This window comes from Notechis scutatus, chromosome 3, assembly GCF_049901735.1.
Source record: "Notechis scutatus isolate UNSWTSFEM ecotype Mainland chromosome 3, rNotScu1.2, whole genome shotgun sequence".
Taxonomy (NCBI): domain Eukaryota; kingdom Metazoa; phylum Chordata; class Lepidosauria; order Squamata; family Elapidae; genus Notechis; species Notechis scutatus.
In genome coordinates, this window is record NC_142011.1 from 180,039,209 (window position 1) to 180,053,194 (window position 13,986).

General features: G+C 36.8%; 1 protein-coding gene across 13 annotated transcripts in view; it reads left to right on the forward strand.

Moving 5' to 3' along the window:
- RALYL (RALY RNA binding protein like) overlaps positions 1-13,986 on the forward strand; it is a 231,740-nt gene that overhangs the window by 24,389 nt on the left and 193,365 nt on the right. The window contains exon 1 of one of the 13 annotated variants that reach the window (XM_087961954.1): positions 5,542-5,678. The exons of 8 other annotated variants lie outside the window; for them this stretch is intronic. In XM_087961954.1, coding sequence (XP_087818080.1) covers positions 5,543-5,678 — 136 coding nt within the window. In that variant the 5' untranslated portion in view covers position 5,542. Of the gene's footprint in view, positions 1-5,541; positions 5,679-13,986 lie in introns of those variants that run through there. 4 more of the 13 variants (XM_087961952.1, XM_087961953.1, XM_087961960.1 and 1 more) reach the window with 4 other exon arrangements.

Consider the following 13,986-nt stretch of genomic DNA (forward strand, 5'->3'; position numbering starts at 1 on the left):
ATGTCCCTAAACCTGCGAATCCCTTGGACTGCAAGGTGATCAAACTGGTCAGTCCTAGAGGAGATCAACCCTTTAGAAGGCCACATACTGAAGATGAAACTCAAATACTTTGGCCACCTAATGAGAAGGAAAGACTCACTAGAGAAGAGCCTAATGCTGGGTTAAGATTGAGGGCAATAGAAGAAAAGAACGACAGAGAATGAGGTGGCTGGATGGAGTCATTGAAGCAGTAGGCGTGAGCTTAAATGTACTCCAGAAGATGGTAGAGGACAGGAAGGCCTGGAGGAATGGTTCGGACACAACTTCGAAACTAACAACAACATAACAACAACAATACCTTTATATGTCCTTTATACTATAGGTATTAATTAAATAGTAGAAATCTAGTAGAAATGATAAAGCAGAGAACACGAAAATCACTTGAAAGCTGTACAAGTTCAAGTATAGAAAAATTAACAGGAAACATGGAGATAATGTTTTTTATGTAATTTTGGTGTCATACTTTTCTATAGAAAAAGTTTTCTATAGAAACTTTTTCTAATTTTTTTAAAAGAACATGAAACAATATGAACAAGTAATACTGGCAGTTACCTGCAATTATCATAAATTCTCCTATTTAGCTCTTCTTCATTATAAATTAATACATAGATTAAACAGTGATGGAGAAATGTACAATATATACAATAGAAAAAACATTAAGTATCTACAGTTTTTCCATTATGGCTTTTAAAATATACTTTTATCTTTCCCAACCTGCATACTTTTTTTTCACTTTCTTGTCAATATGAGGTGTGTTATTATATGAGATATTAATATAGCTTGCTCATACAGTTTTGGCAGTTAATGTTAGGTTACAACTTTTTTACAATGTAAGGATATTAGAATCCTATAAGGCACAAATTCAGAATTTATGGTATGTAATTATGCTAATACCAGCTATTTATATCATAGCTGAGTTGTATCAATGTGGTTTAAAGAGTTTGCAGCCATTAGCCCTTTTCAAAGCTAAATTGCAGCAGTTGGGATTATTTTGCATGTGGAATCTGTCTTTGCCACTCTGCTTTCTTCAAAATGAAGAATTACAACTCCTGTTGTGTAAAAGTCTTATCAAAAATATTATATTATAATTCAAATCATCTTTTATTAGTTTGGTTAAATGTTTCCAGTTTTTTTTCTTTTAGAAGCACAAAAGTAAATTCCTTGTTTAATGGATATGCAGCTTTTTTGCTGTCTCTCAATATGGAATATTGGCTTAAATTGAATTCCTAAATCTTATGTAGTCATCCACTTCTTCAATCTTATGTCATAATAGTTAATAGGATAGAATTCAAGTCATTGAAAAAGGCAAGCACAAGATGCAATACTATTTTTAGAACTTAAGTTATACTATAGTATAAAAATGTAGAATATAATGATTTGCATATTTATATGCTAAAATATAAACTATTTCCAATTAATTTTCATTTACCTTCTAAAGAATACCATAATACCTCTAGATTTCAGTAAATTTTGTTATTTTACTTGACAATTACAGATGAAAAATACACCTGTATCATTTTTTCATTACTAATACCTTGTACTTTGGATGGACACTAAATGAGTAAATAAAAAAAAATCTGAACGTGAAGCACAAACAGAAAATACCAGTAATCAGAATATTAAAAATATAATAAGCATACATTACTAGGGAAAATGCCTTCAAAATACAAGGTCAGAGGGTGCCCAATATTCCTTGAGGAAATTCGTTCCAAAATTTGGGGGTTGCTAAAAGGAAGGTTAATTGTCTAACACAAAATCTATGGAGATTCTAAGTCATCCTTGTCATGGTTGTCCCAAAAGTGCTTTTTTAGGAGGCAATTGGACTTTCATATTTTTTCTTTGAAGACGTTTCACTTCTCATCCAAGAACCTTCTTCAGCTTTGAGTGGATGATGGGAATGGAAGATTTATATTCCTTGCAGACAGCTGGTCATTTGCAATCTTTTAGAGAGTTGTTGAGGTCCCTTGGAGGTTTATTTGTGTCCTTGGGGTCACCTGAATAGTGGAAATGGGTGTGGAGCCTTCTTGGCTGCAGTATGTTTTCTGCCCTGTGTCCCATCACTGTTGAAGTCAGGTGCAGGCTGTTGGGGATGAGTCTGTGTTTTCTGCATCTCAAATCAATGTACAAATGCTTCCTGTAGTCTTCAATTTTTTCTGGAAATCCGTTCATACTCCCACACCATTCGAAGGGTGTTCATCCCAAGTACATAGCTAAAAGTCTATGAAGATTCTCAGGTGCTCCAGATCATGGTTGTCTCAAAGGTGCTTTTCTTGGAGGAAACTGGACTTTCTTGTTTTTACTTTGAAGATATTGTACTTCTCATCCAAGAAGCTTCTTCAGCTCTGACTGGATGGTGGGAATGGAGAAATTAGAAGAAAAATGTCTTCAAAGAAAAACAAGAAAGTCCAGTTGCCTCTTGAAGAAGCACCTTTGTATTTCTACTTATGGATATGGAAGTAGTCTAGTCTTGTACTCTTGTATTCAGTAGTTATATTCTGGAGAGAATACAGTTCAATTCAGTTTTTATTATGGTCACAGACCAGCATTAAAAAAATACTTTATGAAAATTGACAACAAGCTTTCAGTTTTCTAGTCTCCTCCATGTTCTTATACAAGTAAATATTTAAGAAAATGAAACCAAAGCATATGAAAATATTTATAGAATTGAGCAATTCCAGTGTGCTGCTTCTGATTATGGATGCCATTAACCTTTCTATTGCATATCCTGAATAGGCTTATGTGTACTTTATAAGCTTATGTGTACTTTATGTAATGATGGGTCTCCTTTCCTATCGTCATTTTTTTGACTCCCAATTATTGCCTGAATAAGTCCCTGTGGTTTTCTTAGCAAGATTTTTCAAAAATGATTTGTAATTGCCTTATTCCTAGGGTTGACAGAAAGTGCCTGGCCCAAGATCATTCAACTGGCTTTGTGCTTAAGTTAGGGCTAGAATTCATGGTCTTCCGGTTTCTAATCTGGTGCCTTAACTACAATGCAAATATGCCTTTTTTATGTAAGCTAGTCTATTATTAATAACACCATCAACAACATATTACACTATATTGATCTGCAGCTGTGATATGCAATACAAAGAGCTGTCTTACGATCTTGATCAGCTTTAAATGAAAGCACCGTGGCTTCACTCCTAATATTCTGGAGAAAAAGTCTGGTTCAGGTGGTCCTCAACTTACAACCAAATTTCTGCTGTTAAAGTGAGATATTTGTTAAGTGAATTTTGCCCCATTTTACAACCTTCCTTGCCTCAGTTGTTAAGTGAATCTTGAGAGTTGAAATGTAAGTAACCTGGATAAATGAATTTGGCTTTCCATTGACTTCACATGACCTCCGGACATAGCAACAGTCATAAATATGAACCATATTGCTGAGCATCTGGATTTTGATCACATGATCCTGGGGATGCTGCAAAGGTTTTAAGATTGGGGATGCTGCAGATTGGGGATGCTGCAAAGGTGAAAAGTGGTTGTAAGTCACTTTTTTCAGTGCTATTGTAACTTTAAGTCTGGTCCTTCTCTTTACTAGACTAGCCAAGCCCAGGTCAGATTTTGATACCATGTCAGTTAACCATAAGGTTTATTTTTTTCATTTTAACACAATCTCGGTTTGCTCTGTACAGCAAAGAAAGGATTGAATTGATAGCATTTAATGAGGTTTGGAATGCCTTATAAGTAAATAAAGCAGTACTGTAATTATTTGCTCTGCATTCAGTGTCTGTTATTAAACAGTAGCATCGTTAGATAATTGCAGACTCTTATCCTCAAGTTTCCTTTAGTATGAATGAAACCAGAGAACCATTCTCCATACATATAATCTTGAAAAAATACCTTGTAATACAATAAATGCTGAAATAAATTATATGATATTTTAGGTTGGTATAATATAATAGGTAGCTGGTAAGTGAATATCACTTAGACAGGATTAGTATTTTTTCATTGCTATTTATAAGGTAATTTAGATAACAGTTTATAACATTAAAGATTATATTATTACACTGTATTTTTATATTCACAACTACTTAGCATTACAGATAGTTCTCAACTTACGACTACAGTTGGGATCAGAATTTATGTTACTTAGCAAGGTAGTTGTTACATTGTTTTGGATAATAAGATAGTGGCATATAAATTACAAAATAAATAAGTCATAAGCAATTTTATTATCTTTTTTGCCATGGTTAAGTGAATCACTACATTTATAAAAAAGTGAATTATGCAGTTTTTAAGTGAATGGTTTCCCCCGTTGACTTTTCTTGGGAGGTTCGCTATTGGTGATCACATTAACCCGGGATGCTGCAATCATTGTAAATACATGCCCGTTGCCAAGTGCCCAAATTTTTATCACACGACTGTGGGAATGCTGCAGTAGTCCTACATCTAAGTAACTTATTTGAGTGTCATTGTAACTTTGAACAGTCACTAAATAAACCCTATCTGTACTAGAGAACGCAATTGAAACAAGGTTATACATTTTGAGTTATTCTCATTTAAGTTACTCTCATTTAAACTAAGATATTTCCACTTATTTTACTTGTATCCGGGGTTAGTCAGAAAAAATCCTCTCAGCCAGTGTGATTAATAAGGAATTTATATTCAAATTTTACTTCTCCATAAAAGTAGTTTGTGAAAACTTCAGTGCTTACCCGCTGTTTTCAGTTGGCATGCTATTATACTGAACAACAAATTTGGAGCAAAATAAACTATAAGGATGTAGCATTTTATGAATTATTTTAAGTTGTTTCGTAGTTAACTAGTTGTCATTCTAAATTCATGCTGATCTTAAATTTATATACAGTTAAGCCATAAAGGTAGAATAAATTCAAAAGCAGAAATAATTTCTGTATGATTTCTTACTAAAAGTGCAGAATTTTTGAGTAGTTCTTTTTCAGGGCTGTGATTCAAATTTGATTCGAATGAGTAAAGAGAGCTCTTCTCTACAGCTAAGTAGTTCCACTTGGGTTCATAATCCAATTATGGAGGTCTATGTGATGGTGTTCACATATGGCTTTGATATGTTTACATCTGATTGAAATTGTTCATACCAGCAAACGTCAAGTGGCCTGATTCTGAAATAAGTATCTAGAATGGCAGATATATGGTCTCCAATTATTTTCATGAACATCATAGTACATTTTTATCAATGGACTTTTTTCTTCACAATATGCTTTACTTTCCAACATGTACTTGTCTATCTGCTTCCTGAGCCAAGTATACTCTGCATTACAATTTATTTTGTCAAAGACAATTAATTCTTTATGGTGCCATTAATGGCATCTCTTCTTCCCCCATTGTAAAAAAACCTATTAATACTGTAAAATTCCCTTTCTGCCAAATCATTATATTAATTATTAATTTATTTTATAATATATTTACATATTTATTAATGTATTATTAAATATTAATTAATTAAATATTAAATATTATTTTTTTCAAACAAAATTAACATATTAGAAGAAAAATTCTAGGTTGATCTAAATCCTGAAATGGAATGTTGTACAGATTAATAACAATGAATGAATATTTGTGTCTTCCCTTTGTCAGTTGTGCTAGTTTACTGATGCACATAACAGAAGATTGCCTGGAATATCTATTCTGCATTCAGAAAATCCAGAATGCCTTGTCACGTATGTAAAAACAAGATTAATTGCTTTCTTATTGTATACTTCTTACAGTGGAATATCACATATAGGTAGTCCTTGACTTATAGCAGTTCAGTTAGTGACTACTCAAAGTTACAATGGCACTGAAAAGAGTAACTTATGACCAGTTTTCAAATTTAAGACTGTTGCAGTATTCCATAGACATGTGATTAAAAATCAAATGCTTAGCAACTGACTCATATTTATGACAGTTACAGCGTCCCAGGTTCATGTGTTCACTTTTTGTGACCTTCTGACAAAGTCAATAGGGAGGACAGATTCACTTAACAACCATGTTACTAACTTCACCAGTGTAGTGATTCATTTAACAGCTGTGGCACATAAAGTAGTAAAATGGGGCAAATTTAACAAATGCTTCACTTAGTAGCAAAAATTTTGTTCTCAGTTGTGGTCATAAGTTGAGGATTACCTGTAGTTTGAGACATAGTTTAAGAGAAAGCAATCAATTTTTTTATGAAGTTTTTATTTTTTACAAGAAACATACAAACAAAACATAAAACTATCTTTCAATTATATACATACAGTGTGTCAGTTGGTTACAATCTTTTGTGCTATCCTTTTGCCATTACTCATAAGTTGTATAAATTTTCACCTTGTCAATCTAACATTTTTATGTATTTATCAATCATTAATCATTCATTTGACTGAACTATTTTTCCATCATTTTATGCGAGATATTCTAAATTTCATTATACTGTAATCTTATACATTCATCCAATGGTTATATATTTTATATTGTATTCTATATCAATCTATTGATTTTTTTATTGTAAAGCTTCCTAATTTATTTCTTTACCATGTCTTTTTATCTAACCATTGATAAAATAAATCCCATATCATATAAAATTGTTTGTCTTCTTCTTCTCTGATTTCAAATGTCAATTTACTCATTTCAGCACAGTCCATGATTTTCTTAATGATTTCCTCCTGCATAGGTATTTTTTCATTTTTCCAATTCTTAGCAAATAAAATTCTAGCCGTTGTTAAAAATTTTTTTTGATTTAAAATCAAATATTTCAATTCTTTGTTGTATATTTCTGGTATAATTCCCAATAAAAAAATCTCAGGTTTAAAGTCTATGTGTTGTTTTATCATTTTTTCCAACCATGTGTGGGTTACAGTCCAATATAGAAAGCAATCAATTTTATGAACTTGTAGCAAGATAACAAGTTAGTATTATAAATATTTTAGGAATAAAATATTAGAGATAAAGAAATATACTTTCTAGGAATTGTTTCCTAAAACATAATTTGAATAAATGTGATATGTATAAAGCTAAGAGTACTAAATATTTCACTTTATATTACTATTTTCTTGTCTTGTATATCGTTTGTCACTACAAAATTTCATTTTCATCTTACTGCTATGCAATTTTAAATATTTAATTTGAATAAATTATGAGAAGTAATACTTAATTCATAAAATACAGAAAAAAAACAATCTAGGAAAATACATGAAAGTGACTATTCTCCAATGACAGCCTATCCAATCTAAGTCTAAGCACCTCCCACTGCTGGATGCTCATCGCAGCTCACAGAGAACGGGCGTATCAGGTAAGTACTAACAACCTTTTTAGTTGCAAAACAATAAAAACAGACATGGCACAGACAGCAAGGTAATTTGTTAACACGTTATATTGTATTGATTTAGCATTTGGGTATAATTACTAATTAGATAAGCATAAATTTTTTTTTTTTTTTTGTAAATTTTATTTGAGTTTTCACAAAGAGAAAAAAAATGCAAATAAAACATCTTTTTTGAAAGCAGCATAATCCCGGGTTACATTTCTTCGTACAGACACAAATTCAGGTTCATGCTCATTTTTATATTCTATTCCATATCTTATTACTATTTTACATTTTCTGCATAGCTTCTCCCCTCTTTTAATTTTCTCAATTTTATTTTAATTATCTCAATTCAAATCATTGTATTTATATTTTTTGTCTGTCCTGTTTCAATTACTTATTTATCCTGTCCTGTTTCAATTACTTAATTATCTTTTCTCATTAAACAAAATTTCTCCTGTAGTTACTGATTGGAGTATGACGCCTTTATATCTTTTCCCTAAAGTTGTAACATTCAATATAATACATAACTTCCATTCGGATTCTGCTTGGTACATTCTTAAAATACACACTGTATTCTTAAAAAAAGAATTTTTTTTATAAATGTATATAATTAAAACAACATTCCATTCCAATTCAATTCTATCATTAATATTAATATTCATTAAAGTCTTAACATCTTTAACATTACTTTTCAATTAAATATAATACTTCTATGGGAACAATTATAAGCTTTCCATAGTTAATTCCCCCCCCCTCTTCACTTATATTTTATAAAACATTAACTAATTAAAATGTTCCCGTTGCTTCCTAATTCAATTTTCTCATTTATTTTATTTCACTTATTTTATTCACAAACATTTCACTAAATTACACTAACTATTTTATCCCTCATTTTAATCATATGTTAAGTTCCATTTTCAATTCATCCAGAAGTGGTGCCATTGTATAAATTTTTAAACAACCACCCAATTGATTTTAGTCATTCAAATATAATAACCAAAAATCCAAAGATCACCAAATAATCCAAAAACATGCAAGCCTTTTATTTTTTGCTCTTGTTTTTCACTTTCTCTTCCTGGGGTTACTATTTAGTTGCAAAGTTTCAGTTAAAATGTATCTTTTAGAAGTCTTGTTGAAGTTTTACTTTAGATTCTTTTTAATTCCAGGCAGTCTCCTCCCTCTTCCAGATCCTGCCCTTATTCTTTTTCTCTCCCTTCCTGCTTATGAAAAAGAAAGTTTTTAAAGTCCAGAAATCTTTATTATCCCTTTGGCATTTTGTTTTATTTTCAGCTTAATTGCCTATTGATGTCAAAGCGGATTTTTCCAATTTCTTATTTAAGTCTCTTAGTTGTCAGTATAGGGAAGGAGAGAGAAGAAAAAAAAAGCCAAGCCTTTCCCTTTTCACTTTCCTTCGCTGCTTCCGACTCTTCTTTGGGAGCGATGTTATTTTTTGTAAGTTTAAATTCCAGGATACCTTGGTTGTTGCTTTTACAATTTAACCCGGTCAGCCAAAACTTTCATTTCTTATCTTCCTCCTGCACATTCTTTTCCGATCGAGTTCTTCTTTGTGGTGGCCATTTCTGACCACCGCTGCAACTGCCTTTGGGAAAGGGAGTAATGGCCAGCTAAGGAGGAGAGATGCGGCTTTCCTCGACCCTGCTGGCGGTCTCCCCCCTCTTCACCACCTCTATGGGGTGGCTTAGCCCCAAAACCAGCCGGCTCGGGGCACTCCAGCGGCGAGCCCAGACAGAAACTGTGCATGATCGCGGATTTCTGTCTGTCGCCGAAGCCCTTCAAACCCAGCATAAAAATTATTTCTGTAATTAGGTATAAGATAAAATATGGATTTTATGTATATGTGGTGGGTTCATGGCAATGGAATTCATTTTGTTCTTTAAAAATCTACATTAGGTGTCTTTAAATATTTTTATTTTATTTTATTTGGTTTGTCAATTGCTTACAAGATAATAGGTATAAGTAAAAACATAGTTATGAATACATGGATACATAGAAGAAAAATAAAAGAAACAATAGGACAGGGACGGTAGGCACATTGGTGTGCTTATGCATGCCCCCTACAGACCTCTTAGGAAAGGGGTAAGGTCAATAGTAGACAGTCTAAGGTTAAAGTTTTTGGGGTTTGGGGAAGAGACTACAGAGTCGGGTAGAGTATTCCAGACATTGATCACTCTGTTGCTGAAGTTGTATTTCCTGCAATCAAGTTTGGTGCGGTTAACCTTGAGTTTGTATCTATTGTTTGCTCTTGTATTGTTATGGTTGAAGCTGAAGTATTCATTGACAGGTAGGACATTGCAATGTATGATTTTATATACTATACTTAGATTGGACTGAAGGCGGCATAGTTCTAGTATAAAGATTATTCACCAAGCACAGAAAATTGAAAATTATATTTAACTGAGACATCAAGGTATATTGGAGCATTTATTAATTGAGTTTAGATTCTAACTTCAGTCAGGTCATTTACATGGAAAATAGTGAATTGCAAGTAAATTGAAAAGGTGATTTATGGGCTTAGACGTTATTATCATTACCACCACTCCACTAAATTATAACTCTTGAGAATATGCAATGGTGAATTTATATATGTACAGTTTAGCATTATCTTGAAGATATTTGCCCTTACAAGTGTAATTTACAAAGGAATAACTATGTTTTTCTGTATACATTAACAATATTAAGAACAAAGAGCTATATGAAGAACTCTATTAGTATAGATTGCCTGCTGTGAGACGAAAACAGTGTGGTTCTATTGTTGTGATTCTGTTTACCTATCACTGAAGCCATTTACTTATTGATTACTTAATTACTTTTTTAACATGCCCAGTCAAGAAGAGATGTACGTGTCTGTTCCACATCTACTCCTGCCTGTTCAACATCTAGGAATGCTGAGTAGGTCTCATCAAATAATGATTATTTTCAATATGACGTGGTGAATAACATGGATATTATACCAACAAAACAACTATATACATATTTTACTGAGTTCAATAGATCTTGCTCCCAAATAAGAATAGATTGTCCCTTAAATTAGCAGGCCAATGCATTCATCCCAGCATGAACAAAAAATGTATGCTGAGAAGTCTTTCATTTATTTTCCATTTAGGGATTTATACCTTGCCTTCAAACAGTTATTTTCTATCAGCATGCTGTTTCTCTCTCTCTTTTGCTACTGCTTTTAAATGCCTATGGCTTTGCTAGCTGGGTCCAATTTATTTGATAATTTCCTGTTATGTGCAATTAAGGTAGATTTTTTTTTAATGCAGCATGGACAATAAAATTCAAAGATGTTTTAATGTTTTCTATCCCATTTGCACTTTTCTGCTTTAGGAAAAGAGAAAACTCTTATATTGAGTTGAACCAGTGGGTCCATTTAATTTTTCTTGGAATTTATAAAAGATTCCCCCCCCCCCCCTTATGCCTTATAGGCCTTATGTGAAGCAGGTGCTCTACCATTGAACAGTAGCATTCAACTTTCCCACTCAACTGAACTAAACAGGTGTGATTTTGAAGTCAGAGGGGAGGAAGACATGGGAATATAAATTGGAAAATTAACAGATTTAGGAGTTAAATATTATCTTTCTCCTTTATTGCAAAGAATGCTATAATCAATACTATATTAATGCCTTTTAATGAAGTTACTGTCTTGTGACGTTGTTTATTGCAATCCTATAAACACTTCAGAAGTAAATTCCACGAATTTCAATAGAGTTTTTTTTTCTAAGATAAAATTGTTGTAGAGCGGCGGTTACAGAAGGGAGACGGAGCCAGGATACGCTAACAGCTTTATTCAGTGAATAAAGGGTCGCCGCGCTTCAGATGCAATCTGACAGCCAGCTGGCGGCGACAGCTGATGCCGTTGACAGCTCCCTTTTATAGCCGGCTGTCAAACGGCATCAGCCAATGGGAGCGTTCGGCGCTCCCGCTCAGGCAGCGGACCAGAAGGAGAACTGCTGTCAGGGTGCTAAATACATAACACTCCTTCCCCTGGTCGCGCGCATGCGCAGTCCATAAATCGTAATGGCGGTCTTCGTTCGCGACCGGACCTTCGCGGCTCTGGAGGCTGGGCGGCTGCAGCACAGTCCTTCTTGCCTTCTGCGGTGCCAGGCGTCTGTGGAGGGTCGATGGCTGTTCCGGACCTGTCATCTGGCGGCTGCTCTGGTAAGTCACGCGGTGGATGGTTGGCTGGAAAGTCGGGCCTCTGGTAGACCGGGTAGTGCTGCGGGCGCTGCGGCAGGCGGTGAGTGAGACCGGGTAGTTCGGCGGCGGGTTGCCTAGGCTCTCGGCGGCGGGCGGGTCCAGCGTCTCCGGAGTTGGTCGATGTGCCTTCTCCAGGTTCTCCCATCTTCCAGGAGGACTTTGTAAGACCTGGGCCCTGTAACAGAGACTACCCGCCCTGGCAGCCATAAAGGTTGCCCTGCATAGTTCCTGGCATACACCAGGTCCTGCAGGGCAAAACCCTGGCATGGCTGTCAGATGCCAGGGGTGTGCTGGAGGCGTAGTAGGGGTGCAACCTGTCCAGGGTTGTCCTGAGTCGCCTGCCCATTAAAAGTTCAGCAGGTGACTTGTTGGTGGTCGGGCATGGTGTGGCATGCTGTGTGAGAAGGTAGGTGGATAACTTGGAGTGCCAGTCTGCCATGCTCAGCTTGGCTAAAACCTCCTTGGCTGATCTAACGGCCCTCTCGGCCAACCCATTACTAGCAGGGTGAAAGGGTGCTGTGAGTGCGTGTCTGATGCCAAGGTTGGCTGCGAAGATGGCAAACTCGTTTGAGCTGAACTGAGGCCCGTTGTCTGACACCAGGGTGTCTGGCAGTCCATGCGTAGCAAACAGCTGGGTCAGAACCCTTGTGATGGCTTGTGTTGTGGTGGAAGTCAGCATAGCCACTTGGTCCATTTAGAAAATGAGTCCACAACCACCAAGAAAGTCTTTCCCATCATGGGACCTGCTAGGTCAATGTGAACCCTGGCCCAGGGTGCCCCGCGATCCTCCCACCTGGTGGGTGTGGCTGTGGGTGGAGCTGCCCTTGTCGCCTGGCAGGCCTGGCATGCGTTGACCCAACTGGTAATTTGGGCATCTAGTCCAGGCCACCAAACGTAGCGGGCCAAGGCCTTCATCCTCACCATGCCCGGATGTCCCACGTGCAGTGCCCTTAGAACTGGTTCTTGCAACGAGGCAGGAATGACTACCCTTGTCCCCCACAACAGGCAGCCCTGAATTTCTGACAACTCCTGCTTGCGGGTTCTAAAGGGAATTAGCTCAGGGGCAAATTGTATATCCGGCCACCCCTTCCCACCCAGTCCAGGACTTGCGAAATCAACGGATCTTTTTTTGAGTGTGCAGCAACATCCCCAGCTGAAACTGGGAGGTCCAGTCCCGTGCACTCGAAGATTGCGTGGATGGGAGCTGGGTCCTCGACTGGCGAGGCAGGGGCATCTGCTGAGGGCATCTGCGTGGCTCAGGTTTATTCCGGGCGATGGATCAAGGTATATGAATAAGCGGCCAAAAAAAGAGTCCATCTGGTCATTCTAGGGAAAGTACCTGTGGGGTTTGCTTGTCTCCAGCTAGCAGTCCTAAAAGCGGTTTGTGGTCTGTGACTAGTTCAAAATAATGGCCATAGAGAAACTCATGGAACTTTTTTACAGCAGCTACAGCAGCCAAAGCCTCCTTATCTATCTGGCTGTAGTTTCTCTCAGCAGGAGAGAATGTCCTAGAAAAGTAGGCAATGGGTGCCTCTGATCCATTTGAAAGTCTGTGGCTTAGAACTGCTCCTATCCCAAAGGTGAGGCATCAGCTGCGAGTACTAGGGCAAGTCCTGTTAAATTGCACCAGAACTGCGTTTGAAGTCAAGAGGACTTCACTGCTCGGAAAGCGTTGGCTTCTACCTGCCCCCAGTGCCAGGGAACATTCTTGTCTAGGAGCCTATGCAGTGGCTCAGCTACAGAGGCTTTGTGGGGTAAGAAGGAAGCATAGAAGTTTAAAAGCCCTAAAAAGGCCTGTAGTTCTACCTTGTTAGAAGGTGTGGGTGCATCGTGAATGGCTTTGACTTTGCTTTCAATAGGGTGAATTCCCGAGGAATCAATTCGATAACCCAGGAAGTCTACTTGACTGGTAGCTATGGTGCATTTTTCTTTTTTCAATTTGAGCCCATTTAGTCTAAACCTGTCAAGAACAGACCTAACCCTGAGTAACAACTGTGACTTGCTGGAGGCTGATACTAATATGTCATCAAAGTATGGGACCACCCGGGTAGGCCCTGGAGGATTCTTTCCATGAGTGATTGGAATATCCCAGGGCTACGCTGACCCTAAACTGTAAACGCTTACATCTAAACGCACCCTGTGTGTCACTATGGTTTGAAGGTCAGCTGTTTGTTGGTCCACAGGGAATTGTTGGTATGCCTGGGACATGTCCAATTTAGCAAAGATTAGGCCTGGCTCAAATGTGTGAAGCAGGTGTTGAATAACCGGTACTGGGTATGTGCTAACTTGAAGGAAACGGTTGATGGGCGTCTTATAGTCCGCGCAAATTCTTACACTGCCATCCTTTTTAAAGGTGTAACTATGGGTGTCTCCCACCTTGCAAAGTCTACCTGTTCTAAAACTCCTTGATTTATGAGTTTGTCCAGCTCTGCGTCTAATTTGGGCCCTAACGCAAAAGGAACTCTTCGAGGTTTCAAACGGACTGG